This window comes from Coturnix japonica, chromosome 1 (genome assembly GCF_001577835.2).
Source record: "Coturnix japonica isolate 7356 chromosome 1, Coturnix japonica 2.1, whole genome shotgun sequence".
Classification (NCBI taxonomy): domain Eukaryota; kingdom Metazoa; phylum Chordata; class Aves; order Galliformes; family Phasianidae; genus Coturnix; species Coturnix japonica.
Genome location: NC_029516.1, coordinates 59,089,622 through 59,115,670, shown reverse-complemented (window position 1 = coordinate 59,115,670; position 26,049 = coordinate 59,089,622). Strand labels below are relative to the sequence as shown.

Sequence of the window (26,049 nt, the reverse complement as noted above, 5' to 3'; positions counted from 1 at the left end):
GCTTCTTAAAAATAAATAAATAACAGCAAAATCACCTTTATTTTGGACTTGAAGGCACCATACTTTTCTCATTCCTCTCCAAATGGTCCCTTCAGGTTCCATGTTAGAGCTCCTATTTTGCACATGGGAGCACAAATCGGACCAACCCAACTTCTTTCAGAAAGCTGAGATGGATCTTTTCTGAATCACAGGCAAACCTACAAGATGGAGTTGACTTCCAAAACCAAAACAACTGTGAAACTAAGCTTTAGCATGTTTCTTTAAAAACACGACAAAGCACTAAATACCAGTGAATGACTTACAGCACAGAACCTCTCATTGTCTGTGAACTACGCACCTTTATTTTAGCTCACAAGAGAGTCCCTCAGACACTCACTTCCAACTGGCAGCCAGAACTGCGCTCTTTATCTACAGTAAAATACCACCATCATTTAAATGAGAACAACATCTTTGTACCAGTTGTGGATAAAAGCTTCTAAAACATTCCCTGATGTGACACTAGCTACTGAACTAAGCTCCAGCACGCCTAAGACACTGCAGTGCCAACAGATAATGTATTGGCCATGCTCATAAGTTAATGCAGGTCTCAATGCTCAGGCAATATTTCCATTCACATTTTGGATTCGTCTTCCATCTTACCGTTTACAGCCGTCACTAGACACTCTGTAAGTGCGCACTGTAAAGTCTGCTGTGACTTTATTAACAGACACTGCCTTTTGGATTTACAGTCCCCAGATCAAAGTAATTTTGATCCTTCCTTTCTTCAGTGGCTAAAGGCTTGGAAGGTGCAACCAAAAACCTGTAAATCCACTTCCTAGAATGAAACAAAATTGCCAGAAATGACCAGGTAAACGCCACTCACATGCTTTTGTAGTGGTCAAAAGAAAGAAGCACCTTTGAACACTAATAGCATAGGATCATGCTAGGACAGATGTTGGAAGCTTATTGGAAGTTTCATGAATTTACTGGACAGCTGCGTAAGACACCAACTAATTCAGTAGTCCAGACAGAGTTATTTGAAGGGGTACATTTAATACTTAACAACAAAAACGCAGCGGAAGCCATGCTAACGATATTGCAGCGTTTTGTAAAGCATGGATGACTCGTGGTTTTCCAAAGCAAATAAGAGAAACACCAATGTTATGAAGAAATCTGAGGAACAACCAAAACTGTCGCTAAGGAAAATTTTCGCAGATGATAAAGCAATTTCATTCACTATCCGAGACCTTACTTGCTGGTACAGTTGTGGTCTTAGCGCCGAGTTCTCAATCATAGTGTGAACCATGGTGATTAAAGGTTCATTCTCTTTCATCTATTTCAAATCAGGAGGAGCATACAGCAAACATCAGTTTACAGCATGGCTAGATTTGAAAGACGACACTGTAAAATATAGCCTCTACTTTAATTTTTTTCTAATAATACAATAGATTACATTTTTCCCCATGCTTTTTATATATTCCATCATTCAGTAATATCAGACATCTGAAAAATTTAATGATATCAAACAAATGTAGCAAAACCACATAAAACCACTCAAAACCAATGAAATATTAATTGAACAAACCTTTCCCTTTTAAAAAATCCTTAACATTCTTAAAATACGTCTGGCTTTGCAAGATATGGTAATGATACATATCAGGTTATGCAGTAGGAACACTCAAACCTTTATCAGAAAACCTTTGAAATTATAGTTTTAGTAACTCAGTGTATGTCAAATAGATAAATGCATTCCTTCAGAATACATAAGCAAGGCTCAGATTTTTGTTCACATACCACAAAATGCCTTTATAGACTGAATTGTTTGATATACTCCGGAACTTTGAATCACTGGCCATTTCATTTATCCATCCTCATATATGGATGTGAAACTATATTGAGTTTTACATTTCTGAGCTGGTCAAGCATCTTCTGTACTGATTTCTATTTACTGTCATGTTTGTTAATGTAAAAAACAGATCTGTGGATCACTACAGTAATTACTGAGGGCTTCCACAAAGTATGCAAAACATAGTAGGGATTGTTTTTAATTTAAAAATAGACCTTCCTAACAGTAAGTGAAAAAGTACAAAAAAAAAAACCACAAAAAAACAAAAAAAAACAAAAAAAACCCCAAAACTTCTAATTTTCATCTCCTAAAGAAACTGAAAAGTCACTTGAACTATTTTTTTTTTCTCCTCCTCATAGGAAAGATGTTTTTGTTGTCATAGATACAAGACTTATTTTTGTTGTTGTTGTTGTTGTTGTTTTGTTAAACATAGTTGAGTTCAGCTGGCAAGTTAATTACCCAATAGAGTATCTTATCTCAGTAAGCAAGCTGATGATGCTCTGTTTGTTTGTGTATGGCAGGAACAAAAAGCAAGCAAACTCCTCCTATTTGCTCCATATTCTACAGCATTGCATAAACAGAAAATTAGAACTGATACAAGAAGTTGTTCTTCCTTTACTTTAAATCCAACTGTTAGACTGTTTAATATTCATGAGAGAAAATGCATCAACCCTTCTGTTGACTGATGTCAGCACAGGCAGGAAAACCTGTACAGAAGAACTGGCAGAGTAAAACAGAGAGCCATGGGCCACAACAGCAAGTCCCATGACCAAAGGCAAAGAGAATGCCTGTTTTGTGCTCTTAAAGTGTTATCATGAGGCCACTCTCAAACAGAAACTGGACACTAATCACACGGAAGAAACTTCTAGTAGGTCAAGGAAAAATGTTTGCATGCTCATAACAGAAACACACCTTATTTTTCTCTCATTTAAATAAAATTTGCTTTTTAAATTCCTGTACAGTAAAGGACACGTTTTAAATCCTGTCATACATTTGTTTTCTTTCCGGTTAAAGATATCACAAAAATCTCTAAAAATTGGAATTAAGATTTTCCTTACACATAAGCAAACTGAAGTGCGAGCTGCCTGATGACACAAAGCAACACATCCAGCAGCCTTAGTTTTCTCCCTTGCTGTTTCTCCCCAGACACTTCATCTTTCCTTTTCTCTTTACCGATGCATTACATGCAAGCTTTCTCATCATTTGGAAACGATGTAAAGATACCTCCTTGACATATGACACACGAACACTTATATGACTTACAAGATAGCATTTGAGCAGGTGTTTTATGTTTTAAACTGCAATGCCAAGACACTGACATTTTTTTTCCTTCCTCTTCCTAAATTCTTTCCCATGCTCACAGATGACACTGCAGCATGTGCTGTTCTGGTGGCAGCCATCAGCTGCAATAGCAGCTCCCCACCATGACAGATGACCTAGCCAATGAGATAAGAACATGTGCTATGGGTGGCATAAGTCTGTGTTCAGATTGCCATTGCACTATTCCACCCTCCTCTAATTTACTCCCTTTTTCCAGAACCATCTTCATCATCTCTGAAAAAAGACGATGAAGAGGAGAAAACAGGAGCAAAACATCAAGACAACAGGGATGCTGGCTACTGAACCTTCACTCCTCTATTTGACAACTTCTTGTTCAAGTTCTGTTTATCTTTATGCACCCTTTAAAAACTAAAAGAAGCTAAAAAAAAATAAATAATAAAAAAAAACTATCAGCAAAAGAGAAATAAATATATGAAATTTACAAACAATTTAACACTTAAGCCATCCACATGAAGAGCCTCAACAAAAAGAATAAAAATAATGTATAGAGCTTACAATGTGACAAACCAGACTGGGATATGATGAGATTACAACAACGTGCACGCACACACACACACACACACACACACACAGAATTTCACAGTGATAACTTCAGCTCAGAAGTGAGGGGTTTTTGAGCCAAAGAAAAGTTTTAGTAGCAATGTGAAATCAAAACATGTGTTCAAAGACCAGTTTGCTGAATCTTCCGTACTAACAGAGAGATTCAAGTGGGACCTCCTGCCATGGCTGTATTGACAAAGGAGAAAAAGCAGCATGTCTAGCTTTTATCTAAAAAATATGTTCCTGCTTTCTGTTGCTGTTATTGTAATTACTGGGTACAAATTCATCCAGTAAGGAGACTGATGGCTTAGATTTAGTAATTCACAAAAAGCAACCCCTTAACATTTTGTAATGCATAAGACAGAAATTGTATTTGTCCTCTTAACATGTCACACGCTGACAGACAAATCAGCATTGCCTGGAGTGCTAGCTATATCCAAATAACTGCTTCCTAAAAGGAAAACCGAACTCTCTCCTGCCTCTCCAGGAAGCTTAATGCAGCAGAGTGGTTCAAAACCTCACTTGAAGAAAAGGCTACAATAATTCTCTTGGCTGTAAGACATCGAAAAAACAACATGGATGGGTATATGTGCATCAGCCTCCTCAGTCTTCCCCCCCAGCCCTGAACCCCAACAACAACAACAAAAATTCTCAAAGCATAATAGAAAAACACCAAAAAGTGTAACATAAGAATTTCCAAGCATCTCAAGGGGAAACAGCTGTACTAAAAAAAGAGCAAGGCTTATGAAATGGTATGGGACGTTCTTGAGTTTTGATAAGAATGCCACCTAACCAGCAGACAGACAACTTACTGCAACAATATAAGTCAGTGTCTCTATGCATGAACTTCTGCCTTTCTGAAAATTCCTCTGTGTGACCTGAGAAGGAACTTGCTAATTAATGCTGCGTACAGCACTGCAAGTATTGCATTCTTTGTGATTACAGTGTGAGAGCTGAAGATAATAGGACTGGAATTCCACCAAATACTCTAGGAAGACAGGGTTTAGTTCTATTTTCAGAGATTAAATATGAATCGGGAGTGGTAATGTTTTGTTTAAGTACATTGGGCTTTTAAAATTCAAAGTGAGTGACAACACAAGTCGGTTACAGATGCAGATAATGAGGAGGAAAGGCCTCAGACTAAGAGAAACATGGGTCTTTTCTTTCCAACATAAAGGAGAAATTGGTAATGGACAAAATAATAAAAAGACATAAATGAGACACTAGCCCTAAAGCAAAAAAACTCCCGGGAAGATTTATTTAATGCAAGTGGATGACAGTGTAATACTAATACATGGAAAAGAGGAAAAACTGATGAGAAACTAGGACAAATATTCCAATCTGCTCTTCCATGATTTTAAGATGAGTGTATTTTTGACTTGTAATGATTTTGTAGGTAAGAAGTACTGTAATTTCTTGCATCCTTGGAAAAGGCAATTATGACATGTTCATGAGATTTTGGCACTTTATTAATAACACTGTATCACATTACATTCATAAATTTCATCTGAGGCACGCAAAAAGAAAATCCTTTGTGCTGCTTTGCATATTATACAAAGGCCATTCTCTCCTCTTTACCCTGCGTATTATATTGACAAGCTTGGCTGATCAGGTAACAGTGTGGCACACTGTTTCAGATTTCACAGCCAGTTGTTCGTCCTCAGCAATGAGTTATATTTTTGAAGACAGAATTATTTTCTTATTCCAAAACATCATAAGCTGGAAATATTTGAGTTGGATGAAATACACTTGCTAAATTCAGCAATTAGACAGAATGTTTTTCTCCTACTTATAGACCTCCTGCAGCTCCTTGAACAAGGTTAAAATGTTTAGAAATGCAGATCTTATGGGATTGGTCACTATTTATACCTTAATTCCAAAAGATCAGAGGAAGATGAAGTCACTGGCTTAAGTGTAATGGCAAAAAACGTAATCAGGAGAAAGAATATTATAAAATGCTCCAAAGACTTCCATGTTTTTAACTAACAGTCATCTAGTTGGCTACTTTAAGTTCTTGTGATTTTCTACGTTCTGTTCAAAATTTACCATTTAAAAACTTCTCAAATACAACTTGCAAACGAGTCCCATTTGACCACGTAACAAAGCCATAAAAAGAGGAATGCGGTATCAGAATGATTCCCCTGGCAGTAAAGTACATTGTCGAAGACAGAATTATATTCTTACTCCAAACATTAACAGAAGTTATACAAATCTTATTCTCATATAAATCTTTAAGAAGCAACTGAGTAAAAGGGAAAAAAAAAAAAAGTTATTTTCTAAGCTATGATTTAAAACCTTTTTATATGTGACAAACGGAGAATGGTTTTAGACTGAGACAGGGGAGGTTTATGTTAGATATTGAAGTTTTTCACGAGGAGGAGGTTGTGGCCCAAGCAGGCTGTGGATGCCCCATCCCCAGAGGCATTCAAGGCCAGGCTGGATGTGGCTCTGGGCAGCCTGGTGTGGTGGGTGGTGATCCTGCACATAGCAGGGGGGTTTAAAGGAGGTGTGATCCTTTGAGGATCATTGCGATCCTTTTCAACCCAGGCCACTCTATGATTCTAAGTTTGATCTCCCTTTCATTTTATGTCCTGCAGAAACATCTATTCTTAATTTGGCAATTGAAATAATCAGAATACTAATTTTATAAACTGCACGTGTATCACATGAGCTTGAAAACACAGTTTCACTTTCGTTAATGCTGGTAAAATGCTGCAGTCAGTGTTATTATAGGAAGGACATGAAGAATAGAAAAAAAATAACTGGAAAATGGCTGTTGTATTCTGTAGAATTTCAGTTTACTTTTTTCATTGTGTGTCAAGTCTGTAATAAACTAAGATAATATGTGAAACCTAAAATGGGCACGTATTATATACCCAACTTTATGAAAATCACTTAAAATCCTTCTTCCCAAGTATTTCCAGCTTGATAGGAGCAGGCAAAAGGCATTAAGAAATGTAAGCACACAAGAAAACTGCAAATCCCACCTGATGATCCAAATATATGGCATTCCTTTGAAGGTGATGCGAAAGAATCTCACTCTAGCAGGCAGCAGTTAGAGGAAAAAAGGAAAGGGACAGAAAGGTGCAGAATGCATGAAAAGAGCTTTTAAAGGTGTAAACTAGACAGTGAACTGTTTAACACAGAAATATAATGTTACTTTTGCCTTTTTGTGACACGTTAAGTTTTGATCTCTAAACAGAAGTGATGAAATTTTGTCATGAATTGCCCTGTGAACTACTATATTACGTTTTGGTTCTACACATAGAATACAGAATGCTCATGTGAAATGTCTACTGTATTTGATTAAGCAAGAATCTATAAACCCTTTGATAAATCTGTTTTAAATGTCCTAATACTTTAGACAGATTGCAGTAAGATCATATTTGATACGATACAATATAAACAACAGATTAATCTCACCATCTTTTACTGCTATTTTTGCTTATAACAGTTGGTGAAAAGCCTGCAACTCTAAACGACAACATATTTAAAAATATTCCTATATCATTTAAATTCAGCTAATATCAAAAAGCTATCAGCTAAGACCTCCAAGGCTTATATATAACAGAACATAGTATAGAAAACCACACTCTATTCTACACCCACAGCAGACAGAGAATCTTAAACTATGGGTAAAATGCAAACTGATTAATGAATAACTAAAAGTTAGTGAGAATGGTACACGACACACATTGCTTTATAGCTGACCTTTGGGCTGTTGGCCTCAAGTTTTAGTTGCATGAGCTGTGCTAGTGTGTGTTCCCGGATACTACTCAGTTCAGCTTGCTGCCGTCTCAGCTTTATTAGCAGCAGCGTGAGCTCCTCTGGCTGAGGGAGTGCAGTATGAGAAGCCAAAGAGTAGAAAAAAGGTTAATTGGTATCCTAAACAACACTTAATTAAAATAAGGCTTCTTACATCTTTCTCACAATAACTTTTTTATAGAGATACAACAAAAGATATACCATTTTTTCCCAAATTGACCATTTTCAAATATGGAACAAAGGGTAAAGTTTCAACTACTCGAGTAGCAATTGATACTGCATATGCCATAAAAATTGCAACTTTCTGCATATGGGACAAACAAAGTAGGCATTTTACAGAAGGATGTCTGTGTGGCCCTCAAACTTTTTGACATGCATATCAAACTGATGATACTGACTTAAGTGAAGGGGGATATAATTCCAACCCTTAGGATATTATTATCTGTACAACCATTTGAGCTTAGTGGAAAAATAAAAAGTGCCCCCAAGAAACTTTAATTCTTTAAATTTCTATGTCACGATTAAATGTAAAAACAAACGAAATCCCCATGGGATACCTGAACTATGTCAGGAGCAAACATTTTTGACAAAATAAAACTCCATAAGCAGGACAAAAATAGTTTTCCTTCCTTCCTTCCACAGGTCTGAGGCACTGATTTTTATGACTGAGATGTATAGTACTGCCTCAGGAAGGGATAGAGCACAGTATTTAAAACCCAGTGAATAGAATCACACTCAAATGGGTACTTTTCAGGTAATTCTACACAGAATGGTTTAGGTCAATTTGGAAAAAGCTACCTGAGCCATTCCTGAGAACCACTTCTATTAGCAACACTTCAAAGAAAATAAAACACTCTTGACATCACAAGTAGATGTTACGTTCCTGTTTGCTTCTGTTTCTTACACTTCTCCAGAACTAAGTCTTACAAGAGGTTAGATATCCATCCAACGTTTTGATTTACTTACACGTTCTGGAAGCTTAAAAAAAATGCAAAACACAACCCCAGAAACCTGCTTGCTCTCTTCCCCAGTCTCAGAGTTTCCCCAAAGCAAGGAAGTACAGAACTAGGCTCCAAAGACCAAAGTGTTAAATTACTGAAAACCAAATACCAGCTTCTTAGAATGTAGTAAGAAAAAAAATATCTGAGGATAAGCATGGCACTGTTGTGAGCCTGTCCCGCAATACCCACAAGGGGGAGCAAGGTATTTCCACATCGCTTCCGCTGTCAAAACCATTTGTTTTGAAGGAAAACCAGCACCAAAGTCAAGGTGCCTGATGGTCAATCTTACCCTTCTACTACTTTTAAAATATCTGGATTTCAGATGTTCAGATTTCAGGAATTTTGATTTTAAAAACAACAGAGTTGGAAGTAGCGTCTTTGAACAAAAGGAACAACAAACCAATTTATTTTCAAGATCAATCCTTTCCTTGATACGGCTTGCAAAAGCTCAGTTTTAGTGCATTAACAATAAACTTACTGACAGTATTTAAATACAACATTTGCAAGCATTTTCTTTTTCTATATGGGAGTGCTAGACTTTCATAGCACTGCAAACAATTTTGTCTTTGCTGCCAATGTTGTGCTTTTGATATAACTCTTGGCACTCTTGCAACACACAAAACTCAAGTGTTTGCTTAAAGAGCTATCTGCAGGTTTCCTCCTTCCGGCCCCTGTAACACATGTGTTGTGGGCAGTGCTTCTGTTTTGTACAGGCAGAAGCTTGGACCTCCTTGTCCTCTACGTTGCTTATCATCAGCCCAGCTCCAGCAGCCCAGCCCATGAAAGCTGAATGGGCCAGGAACCCAAAGAAGTGTCTGCGGGAAATAAGGCGTGGAAATAAGGCACCAGCTGCCAAAGGCCGCCCCCGAAGTTGCTGAAGATGCCAGGGATTCATGCTGGGAAGTGCAAGAAACAGCAGTCTAGGCAGTGGAAGGATTAACTGGGGAGCTGTTGCCCTCAGTTTGATTCACAACCTTTAGTCTTAATTCATAAATACCTCAGAAATATTACAGAAAAGAGATCAAAACTGCCAAAGCAATCTAATGAATTTAGGACAGTCTTAGCCAAGGGTCACGTTTCAGTTAGGGAGCTGGACCGTATCCACTAACATTATTTTGATGAAATACCTATGGTGAGAGTTTCGACTCCATTACAAAAATAATAGGACATTACAGAAAAATGTGAGAAAGGACGTCATTATTCCAAAAGTGGTTTTAGTATCCTTAAAATATCAAAAAAAGGAAACTTTTATTTGTATGATTTTCTTAGTAAGAATTGGAGGAAGAAGTGTTCTGTGAAACAGAAATGTCTGCGAAGAGGTGGAATGTATCACAGACAATTTAAAAAAAATCCTTTTTTCAGAAAGAAAATCTGGACACATTGTGTACAGGACATTCTCAGAATACAATTTAACCACCTTTTTAGTAGCTTTAGAAAATTCCTGCTCATTAAAATAAAGGTTATATTTAATGTAAGCTATGAACAGACAAGGACTTCAGCATTGCCTCTTTATACTTAAAAAATGGTTCTAATAAATAAATAAGATGCACCAAATAAAAAATACGACTCACTGTTTTGCCTTGGAGGCTCTGAGGAGTAACAGGCTGTAAACTTAGAACTGCCGGCATTGACCTTCTGTCAGGCATATAGACATGCTGTACAAAAACAAAATTGCAGTGTGATCCACAGTTACCTAAAATCTCAACAGCTATTATGTGCTGAAAAAAGTTAAGCCAAATACATTCTCATGACAAATCTGCTGTATTTTTGGGAAGCTCTGGCCAGACTTCTTCTCTCCTGACCTATCATGTCTGACACCTGAGTAGGCTACCTCTAAATTTCAGAAATACCCCAGATTTCATTGTTCACATCATTAATAGTTCTTATAATTGTTGCCCCACTGATATTATGGAATGAACAATTTTTGTTTTCAACTATCATAACAAGTTGTTTAAAATCTCTAAGATCTTTACATAGATGAGCTGGTTTAAAGCTTAGGTTTACTCTATTGATTTTATACAGCCAGCCTCCTAACCATCTACCTCTGAAGAAACAGGTTTCCGTTTTTAAGCTCATAGGAATGTTCAGATGTATAACTAAAGAAGGCTGGATGTGGCTCTGGGCAGCCTGGTCCAGTGGTTGGAGAACTGGTACATAGCAGGGGGGTTGAAACTAGATGGTCATTGTGGGCCTTTTCAATCCAGGCCATTCTATGATTCTAAGTACAAACTGAATGGCATGAAAACCGAAGAACAGGAGTCTTGTAGAAAAGACGCTGAGCATGAAAATAATTACTAGCACAAAATATTACAGATGGAAAAATGCCTGAAAGCAGAACATAGCTGAAATGTCATATAAGCACATGCTCTGCAGCACTGATCTTAGTAATACTTCTCAGATTTGGGAGAAGAATAATTAGATTTTCAGCAGAATTGAAACCTTTTGCCAGAACACACTTCTTTGTTGATAGGGACTGAAATCATAAGGACACGTGAGCTAACGATTTAGCAAAAAGCTTCAGGAGTATTTGACACAGTCAACTCTAGGAAACTATATTCTAATTTTACATATTTCCTTGGCACTCAGGTTTTTAGTTTCTCTTTCACTGATGATGATGTAGTTTATGCTAGTCAGGTGCAAAGGCTTTGTGCAGACTCCAGTTTTCTTTAGTGATCACCCTAATAACTCCAAGCATCCAAAGGAATGTCTACCCTCAATTTTCTGTTGGAACCCAAGGCAGCCAAAATTGTGGTTGAAGAATAGACAGTAATAAGTGGAAAGAAATGCAGGACTTTCAGTTCTCTTGGAGTTCCAGCTAGAAAAGCTAGAAGGGAGAATGCTTTCTACGCACACAGCATACAATTCTGTTTTAGATAAATGTAACCTCATGGACAGCAATATTAGGACCACATGTTTTTCTGCAACATATTACAATATCTTTTACAACGTATAGATTTAAATGCTTTTCTAAATCAATACTTTCTCCATGAAGGGAGCAATGCAATTTAATCTCCTTTTCAATAAAATATAGGAGGGTACAACAAAACATGAATGGCATACTTTCTAAAAATTCCTGCAAATAAGATTTTTAACTATAAGAACGTGTATTTTACCTTAGCATGATGGGCTCTGTGTCTCCGATCGATAGTCACATCTCCTCTTTGCACTGGTGATGACACTTCTGATCTGTAGGTCCGCTGTGGGGAATACCCTTGGAAACCCGCTATCGAACCATGAGAAGGCGAGGTGGGAATTGAATGCATCGTCTGATCAGCAATGTTGATCATCGTTTTTGGGCTACTTAAAGTACTGTGCCTAGTAAGAGTCGTTTGCTTATTGTAAAACTGACGTTGCTGCCACTCGTAGAGCTGCCACATCGTGTCATCACGCATTGACCTTCGTTTTTCTTCAGCTGTCACAGGTCCTATGGCTCTGTCGTAGGCTGATGGTGTCACGCTGCAGAGGCTCTCTGGCCTTGCTTTGCTGTTTCGAGGCAGCGTTCTGTATCCTTCTGGGTACCGGGGTAAAGCTTGAGGTCGATGGCTTGGCATGTTTCTTGGTAACGTCTGATATGAGATTATACTGAAACGTAAGTATTTTAGTTAGTATATTTGTGTATTATCTTAGTTTACATTAAAATTATGGCAATAAAAAGTTATTCAATACTGATTAGATTTATCCAGCTCTTATCATTTCTGAGCACTGTCATTTTAAAAACGTGGGAGAAAAATCAAGATATTTCAAATGATATCAAGAAGATTTTTCAGCACCACAGCAGCAGAAACTGGATCTTATCTCAGATTAACTGCTTGACAATTTAATCCAAATGTCATCTTTTCACCAGTTTAACCACTTATTAATGCCAGTTATAGATCAAACCTGGCCTACAAGCTAGATAGGACCAAGTTTTTAGCCTCAGAATTTCTATACTGTTCCAAACATGAGTTCTTCTTAATGCTCTCTTTTTCAAAAGTGAAGAAATCTCCCGTTGCCTCTCTGAGAAAGAAATAAGCAGTTAGGAAAAAAACAAGAATTTGCAATAGCGGATTAAGGGAGAATAGCAATTATTGACAGAGGACAAAACTGAGGTCATAAGTATCGGTTCATTCAGACCTTATGTCCAATTCTGATGTGCACCACTTAAAGCCATTTGCTGCTGAGAGATGCTGGCTTGAAGACAAAATCTATCTCAAGCTGAACACAATGCAGCCATCAGAGGGCAGCAGCTTCCAGCTACACCTCAGTAAACCCAACTCAAATAGAAACCCTGGAACCTGAAAGGCATCATCAGAGTCTGAAGTCAGCTCTGAGCAGCTTCGGTGCCACAAACACATTAAAGAAATGATGTACAGCAAATGGTGATGCTCTATGGGTATTAGATCCTTATGAAATAATTGTTAAGGAAATTGATGATGGTAAAAATAGAAAAAGAAAAAAGAAAACCACTTTTCATTGAATATAGCTGAGTATTTATAATCGCTTGCATCATTTTGGAGATGAAAACTGTGTTAAATATCTTTACATACAAAGTCTGTGGCAGATTCTGAATCTTTCCAAGAGTTTAGAAAGTATTATCCCCATTTTATAGATTGGATTGCTTTTTATTCTCACAGAAAATGACTCTTAATCCTGTTCTCTCACTGCAAAATCTGCTTACCTGACTCTACATTTCTTTATATAATATATAATTGATGCTAAGGGCTCTTCTCCATCTCCATATTAGAAAAACAACAACCGAGACATTTTTGGGTCCCTCTTCTAGCTTTCACAATATTGTTTTAGTTATTCACAAATGAGCATAGTGAAGTCTGATTTTGTCATGAAGGCAGCCAGTAGCTAGATGAACTTGTTTCAGTAAAGCTCCCCCCTCTATTTCATTAATTGAATGGACGCTACAATCCTGCTGACGCATTTAAATATCGCGGTGTGAACAAGAACTACATGAAGATCTTAATATGAAAAGACAGAAATCTGAAGTCTGCATACAACTCGTTATATTCTAGAACATCTAGGAGGATAATGTATCCATCATTTATAGGCAAACCATAACTAAAATTGATCCACTTGTAGTAAATGCCCTTCCAGTCAAACCTAAAAAACTACTCCGGGCAGTGCTTCAGCCTGGACTTGCTTGGCATGCAAAAGGACCACCACAGGCAGTTAAGCAGTCATGCAGCCTGCGAGGTTGCAAGATACCACTGTCATAAATATCTCCCTACCTGTGTTCGCATTAGAAGAAGAGTTCTTCACATGAGTTCACAAACTCACTAAGAACACCCTCAGAGGTGCTGGGCAGCAATACTTGCTCTGGTATGTGAGCTGGACCATGTGGGAAAGAGGCTGCTGCTGCAGTTTTGGGGGCTAAGTATTCACACTTAGCAGTACCTTCAGATAAAAACCTCAAAACATCCCTTCATCTTAAGGAATGAAAGAACCAACTGGACTAGAATATTTGACCTTTATGTGGGACCCAAGCAAAGAGGGACAATGCAACAATGAACAGCTAGTGCTGAGCAGGAGGCTTTTACTGCTTAGGGCATGGTGGGAAGACAGAGATCCAGCTTTGGGTTAGCAGCTTCTCAGCAATGCACCTGGTACCAGGTAACCCTTCCTCTGTTTCAGACATTTGAGAAAGGTCTTATTTCAGCCTAACCAGACCCTTGTCCCAAGCTTTAACATAAACTGGAGCTTCCCTCTACTCAGCCATGAACTTCAGTTCCACTCAGATCCCTGTCTCCTGACAGAATCTGAATGAACAAACCAACCAACCAACCAAAAAACCTCACACATTTTAGAGACATCACTATGCATTAGAAATTCTGGTGGTTACTTAAGGCCTCTTCCACACAGAAATGAAAGGGACAGCACAACATCTATTCTTTTTCAGCTTCACAAAAAACAGAATGGCCTGGTTTGGAAGGGACCTCAAAAATCATTAAGTTCCAACCCCCCTGCCACAGGCAGGGCCACCAGCTTCCACATTTAATACCAGACCAGGCTGCTCAGGGCCCCATCCAACCTGGCCTTGAACACCTCCAGGGATGGTGCATCCACACCCTCTCAGGGCAGCCTGTGCCAGCACCTCACCACTCTGTTGGTAAAGAACTTCCCCCTGATATTTAACCTAAACCTTCCCTCCTTCAACTTAAAACCATTCCCCCTTGTCCTGCCATTATCTGCCCTTTCAAAGAGTTGACTTGTTAAAGCTTGTTAGCTTTCTACAGAGTTGCAGCTCAAAGCGTGCTTGTGCCATCAGTACTTCCCTTAAAGCAGCCTCTCTATCATCAATAACAAATTACTGTTAATTAGAGAATATTCTTAATAGTGCTTCCCACTACAATGAAATCAGTGTTTGGGTTTTGGGCTTGCTCACAGCTCTTCAAATTTCTACCGTTTGGATGCAAGTTTTACAGTGCAATTTAAAAAATCTAATTGCAACAAGGAACTTTCTCAGTTCTCAGTAAGCAAGCATCCACAATAAAACAAATGGCAGGTTGTTCAGCTCACTCTCTGTAGTGCAGACTCAAGCTTGAGCAAACTACTTACAATGAGCACTTCATGAAAAAACACATTAACTATTCCTAATTATATTTAATGAAAAAGTAAAGGCAGTGGGGAAGCTTTCAACCAGTTTTGGCATGTGTAAGACAAACTAGTGCACATTTTTGCTGTTCTGCAAAAACTTAAGAATTCTCCAACTATAATTTCACATTCTGGGAAAACAGATCTTCTGCATTCAGCTTTATCATTAGCTCTGCTATCTATCTACATGTGAAGTTCCTATCGTTCAGTTCTTCAAAGCATCTCTGCTAATATCACCTCATTATTTCTAATCCTATGCTATATTTATGATTATTTTTCAAACATTTTACTGCTAGAGCTGCTTGTCTGTAGGGCAGCCTGGAAACAGTGCCAGAAAGAGTAACTGCTACCAGCACAAGATTCAATATTGTCAATCATTCACGTGCAACTTCAAAGCTTCAAGAATATGCACCTGAGCTCAATGTTAGAACTGGGAGATGTTTAATTTCACAAGAAAAAGAAGCTTTAAGCATCAAGTGAGTTGGATTACTCTGATTTACTCTTAGGTAAAGCTTCTCTCTCTCTCTTTATTATAGTTTAAGTTTTAAAACTGACTGGAATATTTTTGAAGCATTTTAGATAAATATTGTTAGAATTTGGTCATACAAAACATAAAGGACAGGGCACTTACAAGATAGATTTTACGATGGAAAAGTAATTTTTATGATTGATGTCACATTCTCTCTGCTAGGATAGAGTTAATTCTAACACCCCAAAGGATTTTCTGACCATTTCTTAATAGCTTATTAATAATCATTCATCGTTAATAAAAGGTGAATTTTAAATGTGTTCTGAGTAGGCATCCAGGCACTTCTTACAGAGAACAGCGCATAATACTTAATATTGTTCTCAATAAGAATATTTACATGACAGGGAGGGAAAATTAAAGGCAAGCAGCCAGGATACACGACTAAGTACTATTTGGAGGAAAGTCTAGTTAAAAAAAAAATAAATTACTTACCCTCTTGCTTCCTCCTCTTGCCCTTTTCCTCTCTGTATTTTAATCCACTGTTCCAACTGCAGCATTGAATTAGTTCTCTGCATAACTCGTTCAGACTCCATATGTGACTGAATTGCATTGTGCTGACCTCCATCTCCAGTATCTGCCAGGACAACACCAACAGCTTTATTCTCAGCTCCATTTAAATGAACTGGTCTGAAGTGTCCAGCCTGAACTGTGGTTATGGGCAGAGTCCTGTATTCCGATCCCAAAGGATTTAGCTTCACACTGTTAATTTTTGTTAATGGTTTATCTTGCCCAACTTTCTGGAATCCATATTTTTCAGCTTCCAAAGCCTTCTTCTCTTCATTTTTGTTCACTTCTCTGTTTTTCTGATTGTTTTGTGCCTCTGGCTTAATTAGCACCCGATGGTTTGAAATATTATTGGCCTCTCGCGGTGGTGTATTTTCAGTGGTGAACTTCTCAACTCTAGAAAGGAATATACATCAAGAAAACATTCATTAATAATAATAATAATAATAATAATAATAATAATAATAATAATAATAATAATAATAATAATAGAATCTCTTTCCTGGTTATCAGGTTAATTTCAATGGTCATCATCCAGACATCTTAAACTACTATATTCAAGAGAAAAAAACAGGACATATTTTCTCATTTATCAGTGACAGCTTCTAAATCTTTCTCTCTCCTTCTTTCCCCACACTCTCCATGCTTCTCTTTCTTTGATATTTTAAAAACATTTGTAAGGTAGGACATTTTTTTTAAAAAAAGCTTTGTGTTAACCCACCTGATAAAACGTGCACTAAGCAAGAGCAAAAAAAGCCAGATGCTGAAAAAGCAGATGTTTGGTTCCCAGAGGGCTGGACATTTAAACAGTGAAAGTAATAAGTAGTTCTCCAAAAGCCAAGGCTTCTAGAAATCAACAGCCCAAAAATTCACACTATTTAGAAGCTATCTTTAAAAATGGTATCAGACTACACTGCTGAATAGCTTGTAATTCACCATATGCTGGATTTAACATATAGCGAGATCCTTTTAAGAAAACAAATATTCATAGTCCCTGGCATGAATTAGGTTTCTCTGGTATGATATCTCTTCAGACATCATATGTTTTATGGGAAATAACTGTGGCTTCCCTAAGTTTAGGAGGGAAGATAGCTGCTGACTAAGGAAACTGTACCACAGAGATAATGACATTTTCACTGCTTTACAGTACTTATGCATGTAAAGAATGCATATGGTTCAATCAGCCATTTTCCTTTCAAAATTTCAGAATATCAAGAAGCCGTATCTTTTTCATCACTGGGACATTATCTGAACATCCAGCTCAGACAGTGATAGTTTTTAGCATGACTTTCTAGAAAGAAAAAAAAAACAAAAAAAAAGGACAAAAAAAGCTGAAATGTTTTGGTTAGCATTTTTGGGAATGGGAGGAAGCATTTGTTTTAAGATTATATCTCTCTATAAAACCAAACAAAGAATAACATTTCATTTTAAGATGATGTCAAGCTCTTCTTTCCAGTTTTTTTGCATCCTTTTGGGGAGGAAACCATTATTTATCTTTTCAGTTGTGTCCCGTTCAAGTGCCTGACCTGTGTGTAGAAAGACCATCACATATATAAACGTCCAAGAGCACAAGACCACTAGTCTGAAAAGTGATCTGCTTCTAAGTAACTATACTCATAACAGTAAACATTTTTGCTTACCCAGTCTTGAACATCAGGCCAAAATGTATAACAAGTCTACACTTCACTGGCATGTTGTTTAAGCCATGAATTCCCAAGAAGCCAACTATCAGCTGGCTTCAACTCCACTAAATATATAAAGGATGGAAGAATGTAATGTCCTTATAAAACATTATCCACAATTAATAAAGTTGGGTGCTTATCTTTACATGTACTTTCCATTATCAGTCTATGATATAATTATCAAAGAATGGCTTGGGTTGGAAAGGCCCTTAAAGATCATCTACTTTCAATCTCCCTGCTGTGTGCAGGGTCGCCAGCCACCAGACCAGGCTGCCCAGAGCCACATTAAGTCTTTGCTACGAATACTCAGTAATGTGAAGGGGATCAAGAAGTTATTTTATAAGTATGCCACTTCAAACAACAGCACAACATCAATGTGTGCTGTACCTTGTATTCGAGCTTATAAGAAATATATATGTATTTTGTGTGCATTTCATTTCTGTGATACTTCATGAGTGAGTAAGAGGCATGATATTTCCCCCGCCTTTTTCTCACACAGAGGTGATTATCCCAATGTCATTCACTATTAAAGTAAAAAAATGTACGTAAGGAGCTCTAAGTGGTCCTTTTTCTTTCTTCCCACAATTACACCTGAGCTGCTGACACTGAAGCACAGAAACATCATATTTATTACAAATGAAAATATTTGTATCAAAAAATCTAAAATGTATATCTCCAGTTACTTACATCATTACTTTAAAACAGCTTTTTTCTCGTACATTACTATTAAATACAAATGTTAGATGCATCTCGTGCTTTCTGATAGCAGAAAGTAAATGCTAAAATATCTTCTAGTGATAGATTGTAGAGAAAATAAATCTTAACGTAGAACTAGTTCCTACACAGAAAGGGAGGACGCATGTTAGAATTGCTATATCCACATCACATTTCTTATAATTTCCAATTATCAGCAAAGAACTACTATGCTCATCTCACTTCAAAAGTGAGGGTGAGTTTGCTTTTTTTCCCCAAGACTCCAGGGTATCCCAAGACCCAACATTTCTGACTGGGTTCCTACTTCAGGTTACATGAAGAAGCAGATCACCTCATCCCCTCACCTCAAAACTCCATGACCTAATGTTTTACCACAAGCTAAAGGAATTTCCCAAGAATTAAAAATGCTATTTCCCACAATTATCAAGTCAAAAAAGGCATTAAAATTTCATCTTTCAGCCAGATCAAGACTTTGCAAGTAAATCACTCCTTTGGAAACAGCCCTAAACACAGGCTATATTGTATGCAGCATGTCTTAATACTACCATAATGCCACCAGGTATCCCCTTACGTAACAGCTTACATCATTCTCCCTCAGGGTGCTTTGCAGAAAGGAGGTAGTTGTCATTTTACGTGATGTAAAGTGATGCAGAGTGGCATTTCTAAGGACATTCATCAGATGGACACAGAAACCAAGCCTTAGCACAGTGTTCTACTCACATTATCATACTACTACTTTCCTCTGAGGATGTTAATTGAAAAATAAAAATAAAAACCATGTAATAGTTTTTTTTAATAGTTTGTTGCTATGGTTATATGCAGCAGAGCCAAGCATTTCTATTTGACATTTTTTTCTGATGATCCTTCTCATGGTGTGATATTCAAATTGATAAGAACAGACTTTGGGGCTTGCCTTTAACACTGTGCATCAGATCAGACAACATAGCACGAGCAAGAGATCTCTTTCAATACTAGTGGTTACAAGCAAGCAAGAAACATCAGAAACTTGTATGCAAATGTAGGAAATAGAAATCCATATTTATTTCTCTCCATGTTTGTATGTGGCTCTCAAAGGTTTTCATCAAGGCTTGTGGGGTATGTTTTGAGGATGGAAGAGGAAGAAGGCAAAAGAGAATGAGCATCAAATACACGTTTCATACTGTATGTGATTTATAGATTTCTACTACAAAACGAATAATATGTAGGGAATGGTTCTATGAGGAAAAATACTATTTTCAGCTTACATGAGCAAATATTATAAACAAATGAAAATTCTAAAACAGATGAGGAGGTTACGTAGTCAATTATCAGACAAACAGGAGGACTGCCCTAAGACAGCTAGAGGCATTTGAAAAGAAAGAGTAATGTTTTTCAAACCCAGCACTGTCAGTAAGCCCCCGCTGTGGATGCTGTTATGCTAACAAGTGCTTTTTTAGCAGCTTAGCTTATGCTGTTCAGGGAGAGTAACTACAGAAGATGAGAATAATCTTCTCTTAGTACACGCTGCCGCGCTCAAGTGGAAGATACAAGGGCTCCAGCACACACAGTTAACAGTGAGAGTGCAGGAAAATCATGCTCAAATGATGAAGTGTAGAGAAATAAGCATTTGGGAAAGAATCCTGGCTAGTGGATACGTGGATGGATATTAATATCCACAAACACAAGCAAGCAGTACTACAGACACAAGTTGACTGTGGTCTGCAGTGATATGATAAAGAATGAGTAAAATGTTTTGCTAATCCAGACAGGTTATTTGAGATCATCTTTGGGGTGATAAGCTTAGGCAGTTCCTTGCTAATTACAATAATTCTTGTTATGATTTTGGTAAGTTCCTCAGTATATTATAAAATTTGAATTTACTACCTAGGTAAAATAAAAACAAAAACATTCAGGAAGGAGTAATTATAGTTAAGAAAATAGGAGCAATGACTGTTTGTCCTTTCCTGCAATTACACATCAGAAGGGAGCTCTTCAACTTCAAGCTGCTAAACAGTTCTAAAAGAAATCATTCTACTTTTCTCACCTCAGCATCTCATTTCTGTATTACACGGTTCACTATATTTGGAAAGTAAGAATATTTGATGGAAAATCTGACAAAAATAACCCACACATCATTTCAAATGTCTCTTTTATCTTTTTTTTCTCTCTAAGGAACTCTCTTGCTCAAAATATCAAAACATATTCCAGCTTTCTAGTTATTTAAACTTGACTGACTATTGGGATCATACCATAAGAAGTTTAAGGAAGTCCGCTAATTTTTAGATTAAAAGAACGGTATTGTAAAAAATCTGATTTATTAGTGGATAATTTACATTAACCAGAACAGAAAAGTGGCTCAGTTGGGTTACAGTCTAAGTTTCTAATAATCCCAGACCTGGTGAATTTTAAGCAACTTAGTCTGTTAGAAAACTGCATTCAGTCTCACACTAGAACGTCTAGAGAAGATAGAATGGAGAGCCAAAGACAATGCCTGAATTTTTGATTCAACTCAAATAATTCATTCTTAAACCTATGTGCATGCCAGACTCCAGGTTACTTAAAGATGAGGTAATTCCATACTTAATTCTTTACAGACTCTTACAGGGAAGTATTTCTTCTGGATAAGATCACATCCTGCTACATGGTCCATTTTAAGAATTGGTTTGATAGCTACAACATGGACTCTTAAGAAACAGATGTCAGGGAGATTTTTATCCTTATTGTAGTTAACGGACATGAAAGTTTCAGGGATTTCAATGGTCTTGAAGTGTATCACTAACAAACTTTTACAAGAGATCAAATTTCTTGTTTTGTTTTATTTTGCCAGAGTTAAAACAACAGGGTAGTATTACAGACTTGCTTTTCCTGTTTCTAACACTTGTTTTGTCTGTCTGTAAGCCCATTCATCTAGATAACCAGGCAGGAAACTACTGATTTTGCTGTCAAGTGTTTTTCTACTATTTCAGCGTGTGCCACTGTGATTCACCAAGGACTAAGATAAGCAACTGAAGCAATGCAAGGCAGATAGCAGGAGTGTGTAGCTGGATGAAAAGCAATAGATAAGCTCAGCTATACTGGGAATCCCCACTGTTTGCCTGTACACTGTCATGCATTTGAAACGGGCAGACATCAGTGTTGGAATAGGCACTGCAGCTGTAAGGAGGGGACTGGAGCATGACCAAACATTTAGGGAAGCTGGAATATCCTTAACTGCCATGGGCTGCACATCAGTCATGCTAAAGCAATCACGGAACCACAGCCTAGAGAGAACAACTATCTCACAAAGCTGGACCAACTGTCAGGGCAAGCTTACTGCGTGTCTTGATAGGCTCTGAGGCAGCAAGCGTGACTGTACAGCTACAGCGATAAATCGAATAAAAGAGTGAATGTTTACATCAACATTTTAATTTCATTTGTTCCTTATGTTAAAACCAGTATCACAAATCATACTGTAGAGCATACTGTAGTACTCTTTAATTTGCTAAATATGCTTTGTACAACGTTGGCTATCACAGGAGAGCCCCGTCCTTGAGGCGTTCAAGGCCAGGTTGGACGGGGCCCTGGCAACCTGATCTAGTAAAGGTGTATGTTTGGTGGCCCTGCCAGGCAGGGGTTGGAACTACATGATCCTTGAGGGATCCTTACAACCCGGGTCATTCTGTGATTCTGTGATAGACTATGAAGACACTTGTGAAGGAGGTTCTTTCAGAATCATACTTTTTTCCAATTTTTTTTTTTTTTTTTTTAACTATAAAAATATGTTTCCAAATGTTCAGTCTTAGAGTACTGCACAAACCAAATGAAGGTCCCTTCATTAGTTTAGAAAGATTGAGAGTGACAAATGTCAATATTACTCTTCCTACGATGTTTATAGATTCAGGATCAGATTTTTCTTTGAAGTGAAGTGGGTCTAATTTGGTTTAATCATTTTTCTGTCTATAAGCTATCACCAGCTATCTGCAATGCGCTTACAATGCAAGCCAACATTAAGTTTTAAATTTAATTTATTATAGACTAGTTTAAAGGAAACATTTGGTCAAGGTATGCTCATTACTTTAAGTGCAATTGCTTTTGAAAAGTTCTCAATCAAGAACTTAAAAGGTAAAAATGTTATCAAAAAAAGCATCAGCCTATTCATGCTGTTATCCCTCTCTGCTTATCCTTTCCCTCACATCATCCAGGAAATGGTGGGTTACAGGACACAGAACAAAACATGTTTATCCCTACTTCATTTATACAAGCTGAAATCTTTTATTTTCTGTAATTTGTGGAAAATAGACATGATAGCTGACAGACTGATGTACTGTTTTTCCCTAAGTGTAGAGAACATTTTTCTGTTAATCTATTACACTATGCTGTCCGATGCTAAGAATGAAATACTTCATTTACTATCTAATTATTTAAAAGATATTAGACAGCTAAGGTTTCAAACTGTTGATTAAAATTTGTTACTAGAACACTGCACAGGTGCCAATTTGGAAGTGTTTCTTGTTTAATTTAACTGTCTGAATGTCCCACAGATAGATTTGAGTACAAGTTCCAGGACGTTTGACAGAGAAGGTCACAAAACATTATAACTTCTAGGATTACAAGTGTCTAATCATTCTGCTTTCCATGTTATGCTTAGCATATCAGAATACAGAACGCAGAAATGGCACAATTTAACAGCAACAATTTACCAAATTGAGGAAAAATTTAGAAAGACTGCATCTACTTTGACAAATGTAATGTGCTCAAACAAAAATGGTAACCTTTTCTTTCTTTGGTGCCTATTTCTATGGGATTTTATTTATTTTTATACTTAGATTTCTCAGGATTGCTGTCACTCATTTAGCTCCAGCATAGCAGGACCTAAGGGAGTGCAGAAGTAAATCAAGTGAGAGCAGCCATCAGCAACAATTTCTGTGCCATCAATAAAGAAGAGCTTTTACATTTTCTATTGATTAGGTTTCCATTACAGATGTCACGAAGCTGGCCCAAGGGACCACAATCAGAGAGGAAACAATTTTTACTGGGCAGATAGATAATACTCAGTCTCTGAGAGCACTTGGCTTCCAGTGATGACTCACTTTTTGTTATCAACACATGGACTCAGAAAAGATAAGTCTCCAGAATAGGCAAATATAATTTTAATAACAGCATGATGAGCAGGAATGTGCAGATCCATCAATGCAACTTCTTCATTTCACCAGAAGCTACAACTGTGAATTTCATACTTCAAACAGGTATAAGACAAAGACTACCACCAGTTAAGATATCACAGAAGGCTCTGGGGAAACCTCATTGTGGCCTTCAAGTACTTGAAGTGGAGTGTATAAAAAGGAGGGGGTACAACTGTTTATGAGGGTGAATGGTGGTAGGACAAGGGGGAATGATTTTAAACTGAGACAGGGGAGGCTTAGGTTAAATACTGGGAGGAAATTTTTCACTCAGAAGGTGAAAAATGTTCACACTGGAACAGGTTGCCCACAGAGACTGTGGATGCCCCATCCCTGGAGGCATTCAAGGCCAGGCTGGATGTAGCTCTGGGCAGCCTGGTAAGGTGGCTGGCAACCCTGCACATAGCAGGGGGGTTGAGACTAGATGATCATTGTGGTCCTTTTCAACCCAGGTCATTCTATGATTCTTTGATGATTCTATTGTTCTTCAGTGAGGAAGACACAGTAAATCAAACATGCCTGCACAGCACTTGCCATTAATGGTACTTTCTCTGATGCCATAGGCTGAAGGAACTGGTCAGTTTTTTTCCCCTCTGGCCTCTTACACTCATGGCATCTGTATTCATAAAAATCTGCAAACTTTTATCCAAAACTGTTAAATTAGTAGGAATTCTTTGACAGAAAGAGGAATCACCTCAGTTGATTTACGTTCTCTTTTAAAGGTGTGCTCTGCATTTAAATAAGTCAAATTAAACAGGAGAAAAATGTATACAATTCCACTGTTTTATGAATCTAAATTACCTTTTCACAGGCTCTGTCTGCACAAGTGCTGCATCTGTCATGGCTTTCATCCACAACTCCATTTCCTTTCCCGTATCTGTGCAGAAATAATATGTCCTCATGTTTGGATGAGCTGCCTGATTGGAAATGACATGGTCATTGCAATAAAAATAGAAGATTCTGTAAAAGAAAAGAGGCAAATTATCTTACTGTATAAATATTCTGATTTCTTAATAATAACATTTCTGAAAATTATACTATCAGAAAAAATATCAGAAGAAATATTTCAGTGTTATGTTTCTTCTTCATTGTATTTGTATTTTCAAAATAACGGCCTGCAATATTCAGTCATAGCTGTTCCTTCATTAACACATCTAATAAAAGGCCCTTACAATAATTTCTTCTATTAAAAATAATATCAATTATTAATTAATATAAATGAATATAGTTAATTAATGCAAATAAGACTGGCATAGATTTTTTTTGCCATCTTAATGATACAGTAAATTTTAGTCTGTACTTACCACATAAAATAAAAGATGTGCTGCTTAGCAGGCCAAACGAAGAACCAAAAGGAGCTCATAAAACACAAAAAAGCCAGGAGAGAATACTTAGTAGAGTTATTTATATAATAATTAAAGATTAGCTGTTAAACGCTCCTAAAAGTGATTCATAATTGTGATTTAATTGATAATTAAACATCATTTTTATTTATATATAAGGATAAATTGTATCTAAATAAGTACAAAACTTTTCATTAGTGAGTTTAAGCTTAGCTATGGATGCAGTTTACAATTCTAACTCACCCAGCAGCATTTGAGAGCAGTGAACTAAAAATAAATGTAATATGTGATATTTATCCATTTTCATACTCTGGTAACTATGTCTGTATTTAAATCAGACTAAAAACTTGAATCCTCTGCTACCATATTATGCAAAAATCAATCTCAGAAGCTGTTTGTAAATCCTTATTTATTAATTTTATAACAGCTCAGTAAAATGAGTTCTGATCACTAAATTATTGTGCTTTCAGACATAAAATAAAACAAAAAGTTGGTTTTCTTACTTTAAAGGCATATTTCCGGTTAATATGGTCCTCAGGAGAAAGCACAGATATCTGAAAACTAGGTAGAAGTATACTACCTAGTATTCCTTCTTCCTTCTCATCTGCGAATAAATACTCTTTGATTAGAGAAACAAAAGTATTTTGATGCTTGACTCATATTCAGACACTTAACTGAAAGTCTCAATTTAACAACACATGGACAGTAACAAGAAGCTTATTGGTTCAGCTGAACATGAGCCAGCAGTGTGCCCATGAAGCCAACAAGGTATCAGAAGCCAGGAGGAGCCAGCAGGAGCAAGGAGATAATTGTACCCCTATACTCAGTCTTGCCGAGGCCACACTTCAAGTAGTGTGTTCAGTTTTGGGCCTCTCACTACAGGAAAGACACTGAGGCCCTGGAGTATGTCCAGAGAAGGGCAATGAAGCTGATGAGGGGTCTGGAGCACAAGTCTTATGGGGAACGTCTGAGGAAACTGGGATTGTTCAATCTGGAGAAGAGGAGGCTCAGGGGAGACTTCATTGCTTTCTGTAATTCCCTGAAAGGACATTGTTGTGAGGTGGGAATTGGCCTCTTCTCCCATG

General features: G+C 37.3%; 1 protein-coding gene across 23 annotated transcripts in view; it reads right to left on the bottom strand.

Annotated features, from left to right (window-relative positions):
- Nucleotides 1-26,049, bottom strand: part of PLEKHA5 (pleckstrin homology domain containing A5) — a 166,081-nt gene that overhangs the window by 35,109 nt on the left and 104,923 nt on the right. For 13 of the 23 annotated variants that reach the window (XR_004308039.1, XR_004308041.1, XM_032445971.1 and 10 more), the window contains 8 exons: nt 25,468-25,568; nt 24,423-24,538; nt 16,016-16,483; nt 11,586-12,054; nt 10,044-10,127; nt 7,418-7,537; nt 6,694-6,747; nt 1,232-1,312 (listed from right to left, as the gene is read on the bottom strand). Coding sequence is in view for 21 of the 23 variants with exons in the window: in XM_032445971.1 (XP_032301862.1) it covers nt 1,232-1,312; nt 6,694-6,747; nt 7,418-7,537; nt 10,044-10,127; nt 11,586-12,054; nt 16,016-16,483; nt 24,423-24,538; nt 25,468-25,568 (1,493 nt within the window). In the remaining 2 variants the exon portion in view is untranslated. Of the gene's footprint in view, nt 1-1,231; nt 1,381-6,693; nt 6,748-7,417; nt 7,538-10,043; nt 10,128-11,585; nt 12,055-16,015; nt 16,484-24,422; nt 24,539-25,467; nt 25,569-26,049 lie in introns of those variants that run through there. The other 10 variants (XM_015868056.2, XM_015868015.2, XM_015868107.2 and 7 more) reach the window with 6 other exon arrangements.